General features: G+C 46.6%; 1 protein-coding gene across 1 annotated transcript in view; it reads right to left on the bottom strand.

Moving 5' to 3' along the window:
* Nucleotides 1-1,968: 1,968 nt before the first annotated feature.
* FTSJ3 (FtsJ RNA 2'-O-methyltransferase 3) overlaps nt 1,969-17,570 on the bottom strand; it is a 28,942-nt gene continuing 13,340 nt past the window's right edge. Inside the window, exons 10-21 of the mRNA XM_061590202.1 lie at nt 15,520-15,600; nt 15,266-15,424; nt 12,682-12,817; nt 10,695-10,900; nt 9,598-9,718; nt 8,826-8,919; nt 6,750-6,909; nt 4,883-4,971; nt 4,667-4,769; nt 3,911-4,094; nt 3,559-3,653; nt 1,969-2,938 (exon numbers count right to left, since the gene is read on the bottom strand). Of these exons, the coding sequence (XP_061446186.1) occupies nt 2,743-2,938; nt 3,559-3,653; nt 3,911-4,094; nt 4,667-4,769; nt 4,883-4,971; nt 6,750-6,909; nt 8,826-8,919; nt 9,598-9,718; nt 10,695-10,900; nt 12,682-12,817; nt 15,266-15,424; nt 15,520-15,600 (1,624 nt within the window). The 3' untranslated portion in view covers nt 1,969-2,742. The remainder of the gene's footprint in view (nt 2,939-3,558; nt 3,654-3,910; nt 4,095-4,666; nt 4,770-4,882; nt 4,972-6,749; nt 6,910-8,825; nt 8,920-9,597; nt 9,719-10,694; nt 10,901-12,681; nt 12,818-15,265; nt 15,425-15,519; nt 15,601-17,570) is intronic.

Genomic DNA, 17,570 nt, shown 5'->3' on the forward strand with positions numbered 1-17,570 from the left:
TTGATAGGCGAGTAGGACATCCCTCCTGTCAACAATATGACATGTCGTATTTGCCTGCAGTTGGGAGCAAAAACGTTTCCCCATTCCTGGTCTAAGGAGTTGGGGGGGGCAGGGTGATGGATGCCTGTGTATGTATGTATGCATGCAGGGTTGGCAAGCAACGGAAGCTGGGATGCAGCCCCTAGTAATAATAATGAGCCATTGATACCAACAGCAACAGACACAAAGCACATGCAGCCTCTACTCCTTGGGGAGACAGAACCCCCTACCAGGCCAAGTTCAAGGTTCTAGTTCTGGTGTACAAAGCCCTATACAGCTCAGGACCAGGATACCTGAAAGACCATCTCACCCCTTCTATACCCAGTCGATCACTGTGCTCTGCAGGTGAGGGCCTCCTGCAGATACCATGTTATCAGGAGGTCCGTTCTGCACAATATAGGAAACGGACCTTTAGTGTGGTGGCGCCTACCCTACCCTGTAGAATTCCCTCCCCTTGAATATTAGGCAGGCATCATCTCTGTTATCTTTTCGGCGCCTATTGAAGACTTTCCTCTTTCAACAAGCCTTTTAAGATAAGACCTATCCCAGTCTGCGTCTGTGTTGGAATTTTTTTTAAAAAAAACCTTCCCCCCCCCTAAACAATATGCCTTTTTAAAGCCTTTTTATTTAAGATGTTTTTAAAGCTTTTAAAAATAATATTTTTAAAGTTGTTTTGTTTTAATGTATTTTAAGGTCTGTTTTTATGATGTTTTAAAGTGTTTTTACTGCTTTTGTTTGCTGCCCTGGGCTCCTGCTGGGAGGAAGGGCGGGATATAAATTAAATAATAGATTTGATAGAGATAGGTAGAGACAGAGAGACAGACAATAGACAGAGACAGACAATAGACAGAGACAGACAATAGACAGAGACAGACAGTACAGTAGGGCCCCACTCATATGGCAGGTTAGGTTCCAGACCCCCACCGGAAAGCAAAAACCACTGAAAAGCGGATCAGCTGTTGCACAGGGGTCTGGAACCTAACCCACTAATCGCACCAGAGGAGGAAAAGATCAGATCTTCCCCTCCTCAGGCGCGCGGGAGTCTGATCGCGCCAGGAGAGGAGATCAGCTGTAGCGTGGCTACAGCTGATCTTCCCCTCCTCCAGTAAGATCAGCTGGAGTGTGGGGAGCTCCAGCCCCCCTCCAGCTGATCGCCCTGCTGGTGCCGTATTAGCAGAACGCCAAGAAGCGAGGTGCCGAGAAGCAGGGCCCTACTGTAGATGATAGACAGAGACAGATAGAACTTCTAGTAGGAAATATCCCAGTGGAATAAGTGCTCCTTACATAAGAGGAACCCCACTGGGATGAAAGGTTGCAGAATACAGGGGATGATCAGCAAAAACTGGGTTGCACCAGTGAAATTTTTTTCCACTAAGGCAGAGATGGGGAACCTGTGGCCCTCCAAATCTCATCATCTCTAAGAATTGGCCAGGCTGGCTAGGGCTAATGGGAGTTGGAGTCCAACAACATCTGGAGTGCCCACAGGTTCCCCACCCTACTTAGTTAAGGCAAAGCCACCACTGGATACACCCCATCATTTCAAATGCCGCCACACTATAGGATTTCTCTAAAAGCATAATGATGGTGGCAATTTTCTTTTCAATTCCTTTCTTAGCATAGAACTTGCCTTTTGAACTTGTTGCACACCAAAATAATACTTTATTCACATTCCCTTGATTATAAAGTTAGGAGAAAAGAAAGCCTCTCTCTTATGTGAGGACCACCTGATGAAGCTGATTGAAAGGAAATATTTCTCTACGCACTGTGCATTTCAATTCACACAATTCAGCCAAATCTTGTGGCTATGTCCACTAGGTAAGAGGGTTGGGGTTTCTCTGTTTTTTGTTTGTTTTGAAGATTAGATCCCTGTTAAGTATTTTTCGTGTCAGCTGTGCCACAACAAAAGGCAGGATAAAGGTAGCCTGAAAATAGCTTATGAGAAAACTTTGTTTATTAAACAAACATCGAAGGCAGAAAGGCACCCAAACATGAAAGGAAGACACCCATGAAGAGGACCTCCATGGACACTTCTAGTGAGTTGCAAGTGGGCCTGAATAGCAAACCTCCCCCCACAAAAAAAATAACCCCAGGCCAAACTGTCCAATACCCATGCAGCTCACATCAGTGAGCAAACCGAGCGCTAGGTATTGTGGGTTTCAGAGAAATCCTGGTACAATAGGGCCCCACTCATATGGCAGGTTAGGTTCCAGACCCCCGCCCAAAAGCACCAAAAAGCAGATCAGCTGTAGCGCGGGGGTCTGGAACCTAACCCGCTGATCACGTCAGAGGAGATCAGCTGCAGAGCGCTACAGCTGATCTTCCCCTCCTCCAGCGCGATCAGATTGAGCGCAGGAGTCTGATCGCACCAGAAGAGGAGATCAGCTGTAGCTCTCTACAGCTGATCTTCCCCTCCTCCAGCACGATCAGCTGGAGTGCGGTGAGCTCCAGCCCCCCCTCCAGCCGATCGCCCCGCTGGCGCTGTATTAGTGGAACGCCAAAAAGCAGCGCACTGAGAAGTGGGGCCCTACTGTATATTCCGTGTTACATCATAAACATAGTCTACAGGATGGGCTAGCCCATTGACTGCTGCTTGGTGACTCCAGAGGTCTGGTTAGATGTTCCTCAATGTTCTTCTGAGATCCTGGTGTGTTCAAGGGTGGCAGGCCTACTCACTTAACAATGGCAACACACCATACCAACAGTTTACTTCTGACGCTGGCGTTTTGGCTTCTGATCCTTGCGTTTCTGGGCTCTCATGTCCTTCTTGAGACGGCTGTCCACCACCTTGAACTGGCCCTTGACTCCAGCAGGACGCCGAACCTTCCGGCCTGCACCCTTCTTGGCCACAAGATAGGTCACTTGCCGTTTTTCCTTACCTAACCCTGCCTTCTTGTAGATGCTGTCGGGAGGGGGAGAAAAGGGGGAGTTGAGGTGGGGGGAGAATTATGAGTGAAACCCTTCTCTTCAGAATCTTTCTTCTCACTCAGTCCCTTCACCTCTTGAGGAAGCCACCCCTTCCCACAGGGCTTGACCTGGTTAACCACTTTGCTGTTATCCTAGCCTTCATTTTTAGAATAGCCTGGCCAATCACTCCAGGGCTTCTCGCATGCCTTCTGCCTCTGTCTAGAACTGAGACGCCAAATGCCTGGCCCCAAACAAAGCCAGTTAACTTCACAAGAGGAAGGGTGCAAAGTTTTATCAGTTCCCAAGAGGACTGATTTAGCTACATCTAGGCCTTCCCAGAACCTAGATGGCGAACTTGTTTGGGGACCCTATGGAAGCTGCTCTGAGATGAGTGAGGTACAGTGGCCAGAGCAGCTATGGTGTTGGAATCCCAACTCCCATCAGCCCCTGCCAGCATGGCTCATGGACAGAGATGATGGGAGTGGTACTCTTGCAACCTCTGGAGGGCCATAAGTTGGCTATCCCTGCTGTTGAAGAATACTGGGCCCATTCTGGGTTCATGTAGAAACCCTGCTAAGTTTTCCACAGGAACCTCTCATGGAGCTGAAAACCTACCTGCGTAGCTGAGCAGCCTTCTCACGCTCGGAGATGTCTACAGTGTTCACCACAGACTCTGCTTTCTTCTTCATCTGCTCCATTTTCTTCAGCATCTGTGGGGAGACAGAGCAGCCAGCACTGAGTAAAAGGCCCCAGGGCAGGTTGTTAAAGCTGTGGGTGGGTGGGTGTCTACTTTCCAGGTTCAATCTTTGATATCTCCAGTTTAAGACTTGGATAGAAGATGTTGGGAAGGACCTAAAGTGCTGCTGCCGGTCAGAGAAGGCAATCCTAGCCTAGATGGAGAGAAAGTGCTGCCTGGTATAAAGCAGCTGCCCCTGCACGGGCAAGGACACCTCATTCTCATGCATACCCGGCGTTTCTTGCGGGCCTTGGCCTCAGCCACTTTTTTGATAGGCCGAGCATTAATCTCCCGCCAGCGCTGGCGGTACTCCTCCACTGTTTGCCGTTCTAGAGGCAGCTGTTTGCGCCGGTGTTGTTGCTCTTCCTGGGCAAACCACTCAGGCAGCTCCTCAGCTTCCTCATTAAAGGTGTATCTGGGGGCAGAGGGGGAAAAAAGAGCAGTAAGCAGGTGGATCAGAGCAGTACAGGCCACCCATCCCCTATTAAAACTGGAGGCACACTTCATTTTTGGAACATGGAAAAGTTTTGAGCATGCCTCCTAGTTGGAAGGAAGCAAGCTCACGAGCAACCACTCTTGCAGAGACTCAACAGGCAGCTCTGCTCTATTGGGAGAGATTGAATGACCTAAAGACGCCAATGTAATTGCAGCAGAACTACCTGCCCCCAGGTGAGGCTACCTGGAAGGAGTCAATATCAGAGCATCAGATTCCATTTTGAGCGATAGTAGGAGCCTCCCCCAAGAGTGGGTTTTACTTTCTGTCTCTATTTTGAGGTTTCGTAACAATAAATTAACATCTTTTTCACTCCAGTTTGGGACTCTGGGAGCTATTCGTAATTCCCTTGGTAACTGAAGTGTAGTGCAGTATCTCCATGGTGCACTGCAACCTTGGGACCAAGATTTTGAAATATCACATTACATGAGAGTTGACACGTCCCTGATTGCTTAATAAATGTAGGCTTCATAATACACCATCACCCTAATTACCTGTTGAAAGAGTCATCAATCAAATCTCTCTTGGCCTTGTGGGAGGTGGCGATGACTGCTCCCAGTGCCAGTCCCTCAGGGTCCAGAATCCGAGCTCGCTTCACTGTGGAGACACACAAGCACAAAGTTTCAGATAGTGTTCCAGCTCTATGGCTCAGAGAGGAAGCAGAAACAACTGGGATGCAAAAGGCCCCATTCTTCCCTGCTTCTCCTCACCTGGATCTTCAATAGGGATCACCTCAATACCGCTTGACTCTACCTCTGACCGGAGCCGCTTCATTCTCACACGTGAGGCTAGCTGCTCCCTGAATTGGGGGAAAGAGAGGGGAGTTAAGAGACCTCCACCCACTCCCAGGGCTCATTCAAGTTCTCCAAGATAAACCTCAGAAAGGTCACATTAGGGATACCATGCACCAACATCTAAACAACATAGGCACCTGGAAAGGAACTCCCAGCAATGATGGGCTTTACTTCTTGGGGTTTACTCCACTAAGACTCAAGCTTGAGCATCTTCTGGGGCAATGTCAAGATTTTCTTGGAAACTGGGACAATCATTTTGTAATCCAGGGAAAGCAAGTGCTTATTTTAGCAGCTGTGTCACTGCACAATGTTGCATCCTTTAACTCTCTGGCCATCAGCATCATTGATAATCAAGGGAAGGGTTCAGCTTGTGCTTCAAACAGATGGATTGCCGTGTCTGGAGTTAGGAGAGAATTTTTATTCTAGGTTAGAGATTGACCTGTGTCCTTTGTTTTTTCCTCTTTAGAAACAATAGCCATGGGTGGGGTTGGGGGAGACAATGGAGGTGGAGGAAGATCAGGACTATGGTTTTGACAGACTCCCCATAGCAGCTATTGCGTGACAGCTTCTCAAGAGGACTTGTAGGGGTTTTGGGGGTGGGGAATGTTTGTTGAGGCATTTGAATGGGAAAAAAGGGTTAAACTTCTCCTGCCCTCATGCTGCAGTTCTGATCAGGCTCTTGTGAACCCACATGGCTACTTTTTTAAAAAGAAAAAAAGGACATCTCAACAGCGGCGTCACTAGCTGGAGTGCGGGGGGGGGTGCGGACCTCCGGTGCGCGCCCTCCCAGGGGCATGGACGAGGTGGCTGGGCGCGCATGCGCACGCGCGTGCATGCACACTCGAGGCCAGCCACCCCGTCCATGCCCCTGGGAGGGCACCCAGCCGGAGAAGGCCTGGGAACGCCGGTGCACCTCCCTCGCCCTGCTGACGCTGCTCCCGGTCTCGCCCGCCCACCTGCCCACCTCTGAGGAGGAGTTGGAGCAGCCTTGCCAGGCAACAGCGAGGGCGGCTCTGGGTGTCACCCCCCTCATGGTTACACCCGGGTGCGGGCCGCACCCTCCGCACCCCGGTAGTGATGCCCCTGCATCTCAATGTAATCACACACTTATGTATTTTGGCCTGAACTCTTTAGAGGAAGGGTAGAATAAAAAAAGAACACTGTATGAAAGAATTAATAGAGCAGCAATGTTTGACTGATCAAATTGAGATATCCCTAATCAGACAGCACTTCCCCTATATTTTCAACTGAATGTAATACATTTATTATATCCCTCCTTTCCTTATAAGAATCCAGGACAGCATAATAAAACCAAACCAAAGCAACACACCAGCAGATGAACACAGTCGAGAACAGCAATTAAAAGTATATACCAGATATACCAACAGTACAAAGGTGGGGAAAACCTGTGGCTCTCCAGATGTTGCTAAACTACAGCTCCCATCATCCCTGGCCACTGCCCATCCTCGCTGAGGCTGATGGGAGTTCGGAGTCCAACAACATCCGGAAGGCCACAGCTTCCCCACCTCTGTCATAGCACAATACAAAAAGGTGGCCCTGAAGCCATCTTGGGAAGAGGCATTCCCTCCTGAGAAAGAGGAAAAGGAAAGCTGCCTCTACCACGATGGCGTTCTAGCCCTGTATTGTCTAAAAGCAAAGAAAGGAGCTTTCTGATTTCTCTTCAAAAGGGCTCCCAATACATAAAAAAAAGTGCCACAATAGAGTAAGGCACTCAGCTGAGGCACATTCAGTCGCAGTGCCCTTGACCTTTAAAGGACTTCACCTTTCTTCATCGCTGTCGCTGCTGTCGCTCTCCTCAGTGTCAGAGCCCTTCCCCTCAGTTGCAGCTTTGGGTTCTTCAGGTTCTGGACCTTCCCCGAGTGTCGACTCTGGCGTGACTTCATGCTGTGACAGCTTCTTTTTCCTCTTTGTATTTCTGGAGACTGCGTAGAAGACCAAAGAGAAGAATGAGTAATCTCGCTTCCTTCCTTCCAACAGTCACCCTGAACTCATTGGCAGCGGTGCAAGATTTGCATAGGAAGAAAGGAGCAGGCTTCAGCCCCAGAGTCAAGATTCACCCATACACATAGGTGCCAGAGTCTATATATGAAACAAGGATGGGGAACTTGTGGCCTCAACCAGCTTGGCCAATGGGAACAAAGAAATTGCCTTATACATAGTCAGACCATTGGTCTCCCTAGCTCAGAACTATCTACACTGACTGGCAGCAGTTTCAAGCAGGGTCCTCTCCCAGCCCTACCTGGAGATGTTGGGAATTGAACCTGGAACCTTCTGAATGCAAAGCAGATGCTCTAACCACTGAGCCACGGACCCTCCCAAAATGGTCAGGATGATGGGAACTGGAGTCAACATCATCTGAAGGGCCACAGGTTTTCCATCCTTGATATAAATTGTTAGCCACTGTTACCAGGGAGGGGGAGAGAAGGGCAATCCCATTTCCTCGTCCACACTTGTGCCAGACCCTGGATTAGAAAGGGCACATATGGTCAGATTCTTCAACAAAAGCTCTGTGCAATGGTTTGCACTGCCCCCCCCAGTGATTTTTTTAAAAAACAATCATTATACTATTCTATGCCATGCAATAAAGAAGTTCTCGGGGGGAGGGGGTAGTCAAAAATAAAACTTTAGAGTGCAGCTACAAACTACTTTATATAAACCATGAAGATAAGCTACTCTAGTTTTTTATTTCCTCCTCCCTGGTGGAAGAGCCGGAGCTCGGTGGCAGAGCATCTGCTTTGCATGCAGAAGGCCCCAGGTTCAATCCCTGGCATTTCCAAGGTAAGGATGGGAGAGACCTCTGTCTGAAACCCAGGAGAGCTGCTGCCAATCAGTGTGGGCAATGCTAAGCTAGAAGGACCAACAGTCTGACCTGGAATAAGGCAGCTTTTGATGTCTTATCATATGCCAAACACCGTAAAATGTTGTCATGTTCTGAATTGTTTTTATTATATTGTTTTATTCTTGCTGTGGAAGCCTCTTTGAGGTCAACTGGTGATGAAAAGCGGCATACAAATATAATAAATAAATAAATAAATAAATAATGAATGAATGAATGAATTTTATTATTACGGTCATAGACCAGCCAAAAATAAATAATAAAAATAGTGTGTTAACTCAAGTTGACCAGCATGATCCCCCCCCTCGCTCCTTTACTACTTCTCCTTCAGAACTGTGTCTGTGCTCCAGGTGGATGAGAGGGATCTAAAGGCTCTTGGATCATATCTCCTAAAATGGTGGTAGTGGGTGAGGTAATATCATCCCTCCAATCACCTTCTCCAAAAGCACAGGCAGTGGCTCTCTCTCCAAGGCATTTACATAGCTGAGGCAGGAATTTATTACCCAGGCAATTTACCACCACTACAACATTAAGTGCCGACAGTGAGCTGAACATATATGAAAACACAGCAGCGTGCCCCTCTGCCCAGAGAGCATACAATGTACATAAATCAACAACTTAGCACAAGTCCAAAACTGTGGGGTAACTAGATGTTCCAACAGTTGTGCAGCTGCCACCAGAAACACCTCTGCGTTATTTCCCTCTTTTCCTTAATAAACTCCAGCAGGTTAAAAAAAGTGCAATGTGGCGTCTTCGCATCTCAAGCTTCCCTACGCCAGCTTCTTTGCCTACTGCTTTGGGGGCCAAGCGATGCAATGACAACACACATCTCTACTTCTTAAGATATTATGGAGGGAGAAAGATGCAGGGCTGCCATTTTCAGTGGAAGCTGTGCACAGCTATGATGCCTATCACTTCATCCCAACAAGTTCCCCTCCCCAAAGGGGATGCATTTCCCCAACTCTGTAGTTTTGTCCATCTCCAGGCCCAAACACGGTTTACCTGGTGGAGGCTCTGCTCGGTTCTGGGACAGCACCTGCGCCTGCCCAATCTCCAGCGCCTCGTCTGCATCGTCGTCAATTCCAGCAAAAGCTTCCTGAGCAGCAGGAAACACAGAAAACAGTGAAGGCACAGCTGGAAGCATCCATTGCCCACACAATGCACCACTTCTCTGAACAGTTGCCTGCCAAACCTCAGGGCACCAATTGGGCGAGTTGAACCAATCCCACATAGCGCCAACAGAATGGCACTCTTAGTCAATGGCCAGCGCCCTGCTATACTGGGTATGGGGAACCACTGCTCCCCCTCCAGATGTTATTTGTATTATTTATTGTATTTCTATACCACCCCATAGCCGAAGCTCTCTCTACCTAAAAACTCATTTACAAATTTAAAACATATCTTTTAAAAATGATTTAAACACAAATTAAACATTTAAAACAATATAAAAACACATGTTAAAATGCCTGGGAGAAAAGGAAAGTCTTGACCTGGCACCGAAAAGATAACAGTGATGGCGCCAGGCACACCTCATCACACAGATCATTCCATAATTTGGGGGCCACCACTGAGAAGGCTCTCTCAAATTATTTATTTGATTCATAGCCCACCTTTCCTCCTGAAGGAGCTCAACCCTCATTAGCAAGGCCAATGGCCAGGGAAGATGGAAGTTGCAGTCCGGCATCATCTGGAGGGCTACAGGTTCCCCATCTCTGCATTATGCCCCCCACTTGGTACAGAGAAGGCCAATAAACCATTCCCAGAAGATGCTCACCTTGCCAAACCACAGGCTCGCCTGATGTTCCCGACGCTCCTCTTTGCCCTCTAGCGGCACCAAGAGAGGATTCCCTGCCTCCGCACTCTCCTCTTCCTCCTCTTCATCTTCACAGGCAACCCTATAACAGACACATTAGAATGCAAAAACACGGAAAACAGGCACACCCACCCTGCGAAGATAGGCACCTCTGAGAGGCGGTGGGGAGATTTGCCTTGCAGGCGGCATATCACTACTGCTGTTAGGGACCAGGCACTTCTACTGGTGGAACAATGAAATCCTAACTAAGAAACTTACTGAGGTTAATGGACAACTGCAGAGTATCTGTCCACCACCACACATTGTCCTGAACACTTGGAGAAAAGGACTACAGCATCTACTTTGTATGCAAAAGGTCCTAGATTCAGTCCCTGAAATCTCCCAGGGGTTGGCAATGTCTCCTGCCTGGAACCCTAGAGAGCTGTTGCCAGTCAGTGTAGACAGCACTGACCTAGATGGACAAATGGTCTGACTTGGTGTAAGGCAGTGATGGGGGCAGAATAAGGGTGTGTTGAGCTTTCAAGGCCAGTGGTTGTTTTTGTTGTTGCTGTTTCTAGGAATCATCACATTAGACCCTCCAGTTAATATCTCCACCTGACTTTCCAGCCCCCTTAATTGTTCTCTCTCTGCAGATCAGTTAGGATGAAAAATCAGGGTTGCTTTGTAGTTCTTCTTTTCCACAGAAAGACAGCCATGAGCTTGTATGAGTTTGCAACTAGCACAATAGTGCTGTTCAGGCAAGGACACCACTTGCATAAATGGTGCCCCCCCTTTGTCTCATGCCTGCCTCATTATGGGATGTAATGGTTAAGGTGTTGTGCTAGGACCTAGGAAAGCCAGGTTCGAATCCCCACTCAGTCACAAAGCTCACTGGGTGACCTTGGGCCAGTCACTGTCTCAGCCTAACCCACCTCACAGAGTTGTTGTGAGGATAAAATGGGGAGGGGAGAATCATTGATGCCACCTTGAGCTCCAAAGATAAAAGGTGGGATATAAATGTTATAATAAACAAATAAATAGGTATTGACTGTCTTGAGCCCTCCTGTTCTCTTGTGTACCTTTTTGGGGCACGGGCCAACTTCATCTGGCTTGACCGCTCCTCAGCCTCTGCCATCTCCTCACCATCCAGCTCACTGGCCAGAGACACATCATCATCATCGGAGTCTCCCCCTTCTGAGAGCGAGAGGTCATTGTCTGCGTCTGCCACGGTCGCCACAAAGGAATCTGCTGCTGCCATGTCACCCTGGACTACCGCATGCAGTAGCTGGAAGTGAAAGAAGTATAGGCTGAGTGGTCTGTGTGTGTGTCAAGAAGGTGTGACCCCATGTTACAGGGCAGTTCTCCTTACTGCTGGCAGCTGCTGGCATTATTCTGAGCAGCTTTCCCCAATGTAGTGCCCTCCAAATGTTGTTTACAGTACAACTCCCATGATTTGTTATTATTTATTAAGGTAATTTTTTCTACTGACCTTTGTCACAAGAGCCACAAGGCAGTGTGCAATGAAATAAAAATACAACAAAACAGAATGCATAATACAATAATTTAAACCAGTTCACATAACTTAGGCCCAAATTATCTGAAGGACCACCTCCTTCCCTACAGACACTCTCAGGTGTTAAAATTGGTGGTGATGGTGGTGGGCTCTTGGTAGTTCCACCGCCTTTAGAAGTATGGGTGGTGGCAGCCCAGGAGAAGGCATTCTCTATGGAAGCCCCTACATTTTAGAATCCCCCCTCCCCCAGAACACTTTTATTATATAGTTTCAGCACGGCATGGGCACTTAGAAGAACTTATTACTGTGATACCAAGTGAGGCAAGCCCCATACTGGTAGATCAAGTCGTTTTGGTACCTGGGGCAAAAAAGTCAGAAGGCATTCCCCTGTTCCACTAATTAACATGGGGATCAACCAACCATGATAGGAAATGAATAGGGAATTGTGCAACCTCTTGCACATTCCTGGTCACGTCAATTAGGCTTCTGCAGAACTTAGTGGATTGTGCTCCACTATGTGAATCAGATGGTGTGGATCAAACCTGCCTGCCTCCTACTTTGCTCCTGTTAAAGGTATTTGCAATCTGCTGCAAGAGGAAATCACCTTGCCTGGACTTATGGGTACGGCTGCCTCTGGGTAGTCCTTTTTGGACAACCAATTCCAGATGGGAGAATTCCAGCAAATTCCATCTTTGTCCATCGTTATATACAGCAGGGCCTTGCTTTACAGCGATTTGCTTTACAGTGATTCGCTAATGCAGCGGTCTCAATTAGACGCAATTAGACTAAATCCCCACTCATACGGCGCTTGTTCTGCTTTTACAGCGTTTTTCAGGCATCACACGCCATTCTATTCAATAGGTTCCGCTTTACAGCGGAGGTCCGGAACATAACCTGCCGTATGAGTGGGACCCTACTGTAGTTTCTGTCGTTTGCTGAAGAAGCATCTCTTTACCCTGGCCTTTGACAATGAAGAATTGTGTGATTTTCATAAGATCACTTCTATTGTCTGTATATTCTTTGGTTTATTTTAAATTGTTGATTTGAAATGTAATATTGTATGACTATATGAGTGTAACCTGCCAAAGGACCTTGTGGTGAAGGGTGCGTCAGAAATACATGAAATAAAATAATGAAGTACCTACAGAACTAATACAGGAGCTGTGTCATACTTAGAACTGACTTTACCCATCATACCTCTCCAGCACTAAATGTCCAATGAAAGAGGTGTGTCTTCACCTGCTGCTGAAACTAATACAGTGTAGAGGCAAGGCACACCTTAGTTGACGAGAACATTCCACAGCGTGGAACCACCATCAAAAAGGCCCTTCCAGAGGCCCCCACACTGTACACCTCATTTAGAGCAGAAACAGCAAGAGAGCCTCACCTAACCTTTGTAATGAATGGGCAACCATCCCTGACCATTGGCGATGCTGGCTGAGGCAGGTGGCAGCTGGGAATCTAACAATGGAGGGCACCAGGCTGGGGAAGGCTGATTTAGACAGATCCCATGCCCACACTTTAAACGCACATTTGTAGCTCTTCCCCCTTACCTGATTTTTGCCAATGGCCCGGAGAGAGAACATGCCAGTGTCACCATCATCAGCAACAGAGACGCCAGGAAGATCCATCTTGAGCTCAACACGCTCTCGCTGCCGCCGCCGCTCACGCAGGATTTTGCGTTTCTTCCTGGTGATGGTGAGGAGAAAGAAGGATTATGGCAGTCAGAAAGGTGCATCATGTACCGGTCCATCACCCTGGGCCACTCTGGAGCTGCAACTTCCTCCGAGGATATAGGGTTGGGTTATAAGGGAAGACCAGTAGGAAGGGGGGACAGGTGATAAATACTGCTTGGGTAGGGCTGTAGGTTTGGGAGGAGCTGCTGGGGGAAAAGGTTACTGAGCTCCAGAAAAAAAATACTGCTATTTTGTTATTTTAAAACATGTATAGGCCACCGTTCTAAGTAAACTCTCTTTAAGGTGGCTTATATAGGCAGCATACACACTACACATTTAAACCACTTCTCCTGCCCCCCACACACACCACCAAGAATCCTAGGAACTGAAGCTTACCCTTCCAGAGCTATACTTCCCAGCACTCTCTACAGTTCCCAGGGTTCTTTGACAGAGGTAAATGCCCTTTAAATGTATGGTGTGTATACAGCCATAGTAACAATCCCAAATAGAACACAAGGAATACAAAAATATATAACACAATATGACTTCTACAAAATAGCCCCAGCAGCACTAAAGACTCGCACACAGCCCAGTTTTCCCAACCCACCAGTCATCAAGAAGCATGTCAACAGAAGGGGAAACTTTATTCATACAAAGGCCACCTGAAAAAGACAGGTCTTCAACGAGAGAAGAGCCAAATTAAACTCTACTTATAAATTTCAGAAGGAATTAATATAACTCTAGAATATATATTACAGATAATTACTTAGTGGTCTCTTTTGACCTGATGTTAATTCTATTTGGTCTAATAATATGTTGTTGGATAATAAAGGCGGGTTGGTTTTATATACTGAATGAAGGACTTTGTAAATCAAGATTTTATCTATTTTTAATTGTAAAACGTTCTTGGATATGCTGGTCTTGTGACTGTAATAAATTTTCATTTCATTTCATTCAGGTCTTCAACGGCCCTTGAAGGACTGGCATGCCGTAGCTTTTTGAAGGTCAGCTGGCAAGGATAAAGCTGAGGCTGTGTGGCAATCTCAGGCCACATTCCCACCGTACATTTATTCCACTATTATTACACTTGCAACAGTCATGGTTTCCCCCAAATTATCTTTGGAAGAGTAGTTTGTTGAAGGTGCTGAGAGTTGTTAGGAGATCCCTAGTTCCCTCATAGAAGTACAATGCCCAGAGTTCTCTGTTCAGAGGAACTGGCTGTTAAACCACTCAGGGAATTCAACAAACTACACTTCCCAGGATTCTTTGGGGAAAACCAAGACTGTTTCAAGTGGAATATATGTATGGTGGGAATGTGGCCTCAGTGTCAGCAATGGCCAATGAAGGAGGGGTGGGTGAGAAGCTTCTCCACCTCCCATCTCAGAGAGAACCCTATTCTTTTCTTCCACCTTTAGCTTCCCAAATGTATTCATAAACTTGGGAGGAGGAAACTGTTCTGTCCTCGTTGTTTTTCTCTCGTTTATCAGTGTCCACAACAGGCTTATAAAGCCCAGGGCAGGGCGGGAGAAGGAAGGAAAAGAGCACCAAGGCAGGCCTATTAAAAAAAGAAAAGGTAGGATTGTGTCAAGCGTTGTCATGTCCAGAGAAGACCAGTGATGGGGAACCTTCTGCCTGTAGGCTCAGCAGGGGCCCTAACTTGGCCCGCAAGGCCACTTTCCCCAAGCCATGCCCACTCACCCGACACCCAACATCATATATGTGGGGCAGGTAAAGACGCAGCTACAAAAGAACAAATGGAAGCCTTAAAATGCGCTGCTCTCGATTGTTGCTTGGTAAGCACGGCCTGTATTTGGTATCTTTTAAATTTGGCATTAAATGAAAGTCCTGCTGGGATTGTTTCTACACAGGAGCTCCAGAGTATAGCCAGTCCATACCAAAAGCAGTATTTGAAGACAGCGCTGATTGACAGGGACTTCACGCACTACTTGGAAGTAACTACATGCTAGAGTTTCCATTGGGAATTCTGGAGTATGGCCGACCACCACTGAAAGCAGGGCTTGCCAATTAACTAGTCAGCAGTGACTTGAAGCCCCTCTTGAAATGGCTGGGATCTTCCTTTGCAGCACAGCTTGCAGTGCGGAATGAACTCAAAGGAAGAACTTGTCACCTGGCATCATGGTGACATCAGCTGACTGAGAGGTGGGCATCCTCTACCCCTCTGTCAAACAGAGTGCTCCAAGCTTCTTCAGATGTCCTCACTCAGGTGTGGGGAACCTTTGGTCTTCCAGATGTTGCTGAAGTCCAACTCCCATCAACCATTGCCCCTGCTTGCTAGGGCTGATGGGAGTTGTAATTCAGCAACACCTGGAGGGCCAAAAGTTCCCCCCTCCCGGCCTAGCACAACATTTGGTTCCTCATTGTGCCTAATGAGAAAAGGGATGCAGACGGAGCTGGCAGTTTGGGGCTGCAAACACCTCTTTTACCTTGTCCCCAAACTCACCTCTTTAGTTCTGCCACCTCTTGGGCTTTGAGCTCTGCAAGTTTGAGCTCCAGCTCCTCCTCCTCTTTTTCTTCTTCTTCCTCTCTGCTTGCGGGCTCCAGGTCTGCCTGTCTAGGGTGCGTTTCTTCCTCTCCTTCGCCTTCCTCACCGGAACTCAGGCTGGAAATGAGGAAAGAGTCTTTGCAAATCCAGACACACTTCCTCCCCCCAGCCTATGGCTGGCCACCCCACAAGCAAAACACCAGCCCTCTTACTTGATATCTATTTCCTTGGCTTGTTCTTTCAGCTTCTTCACAAGGAAACGTCTCAGCCTTGTCCTCCAGTTTAGCAGGGCCCTGAGCAAAGTGAAGAGGACAGTGAGAATCCATGCTAGTCCACCCATTCTGCCACAATTCCCTGAGGCCGTAAAAGATTATTGGAAAAATAAAAACCCACTGAGATGACAGCTATCACAGGGCTTGGACCACTATCTGCAATGGAGTTGGGGTTGTCAATGAGAGAGCTGGAGCCCCCTTACTTTTGTCTGTGTATCTCTGTGTGTTTATGCCATGATTCAGCAGGAGTGCAGAAGCTGCACATAATGTGATATTGGGTGCAGAGTTCAGTTTGGATTTTTTTTAAAAAAGCTTCTAGCCCTCATGACTGCAAGTTGGAAGCATGTGGGCAAAGTCTACCAACATCTCAGAAAACCAGAAGGATGGCAAAAGAAGATTTCTGTTGCTCTGAGTTTGGGGACCCAGTAGTTTGCAAAACTGCATATCCCTCCCCATGAGTGGTGAAGCCAAGATGCATACAGAGATTTGTAGAATGTTGTAAAGTAATAGCATTTATTTATACAGATCACAGCTTTTAGGGGCACAGAGATTTAATTACCCATCTACATTTTGGGTCTTTTTAACACAGCAAGCATACCACCCTACTTATATCTCACCTATTGCTATGGTTGCTAACATGAGTGAGACCCTGTCAGCATACTAACACAATATCCACTGGCTGCTGATTGTTACTGGCCCAAGTTAAAGGTGCTACTATTAATATATAAAGCCCTTAACAGCTTGGAACGAGTTTACTTGAGGGATTGCCTTACTCTATATATGCCACTTGACCACTTCGATCTGCAGAACTGTCACTGATGTCACAAAATATTTGTTCTGCACTTGTGGGAAATCAATCTTTTAGTGTGGCAGCACCTATATTTTGGGACACTGGGCAGGTGCCTTCACTATACTCTTTTTGGTAGCTGCTAAAAAACACTGTCGTTCAGTCAAGCCTATCCAGACATGTAGAAGTCAACATGCACTTTAATCTGTTTTCAGCTTATTTTAATTTTTATTTCATTTTTAAAATTCTTGTTTTTACCTCTCTTTTATTGGTAATGTTAGCTTTATTTTTTGTAAACCACTTAGAGGTTCTGTTTATTTAAGTAAATAAAGGTCCCATAGCCCAGTGCTTAGCATATATGCCTTATATGAAGAAGATCTGAAGATCAATTCCTGGTATCTCAAGTTTAAAAAAATCTTTTGTCTTGCTTTTAAAAATATTTCATAGTGGGGCAACCAGCTGGGCCCATACATATGGTTAAAGATGTTGTTTTCTAATTTTTATTTGAAAATATATTCTACAACAAAATGGTGCTTAGTCTTAAGTAAATGTATTTAGCAACAGAGAAGCAGAAGCAAGCCCCATTTCATTCCTATAGTTATGATAACACTGTGATTTGAGTTTGAAGTGCCAAACTGCACATGCTCAGAGTATTTCTTCATTTTAAAATCAATTTTGGCAAACTGCTGCTGCTGTTGCTCTTAATACAATCAGAAATACAGAAGCCATTGTCAACCATGGAATAGTGTGGGAGGGGGAAGGATTGTTAATTGCCGTCTAAAAGCCCCCCTCCCATGAGACCATTAAGTCTGGGGTCCAAAATTATCTAGCCGCACCATTAATTCAACACTGGAAGAAACTGCCTCGGGAGGTGGTGGAGGTATTTAAGTAGAGATTAGATAGACATCTGACAGGGACGCTGTAGTTGTATCCTGCACTGTATCTCCTGCACTGAGCAGGGAGTTGGACTAGATAACCGCCAAGGTCCATTTCCAATTTTATGAATCTACCAATTGATAAAACTTTTTTCCCTCTCCCCCCCATAACAAATTTAAAATAATTTAATTTATTAAAATTAAATCACATTCTGGGGTTGGTTTATTAAAGCATATTAAACTATCTTCCATTTGCATTTGATTATCACTAGCTAGAATTCATGTGAGGTGGGAACCCTCCATATTCATGTACAGTAAGTTTCTAACTA

The sequence above is a fragment of the Rhineura floridana genome, chromosome 11 (genome assembly GCF_030035675.1).
Source record: "Rhineura floridana isolate rRhiFlo1 chromosome 11, rRhiFlo1.hap2, whole genome shotgun sequence".
In the NCBI taxonomy this organism is placed as follows: Eukaryota; Metazoa; Chordata; class Lepidosauria; order Squamata; family Rhineuridae; genus Rhineura; species Rhineura floridana.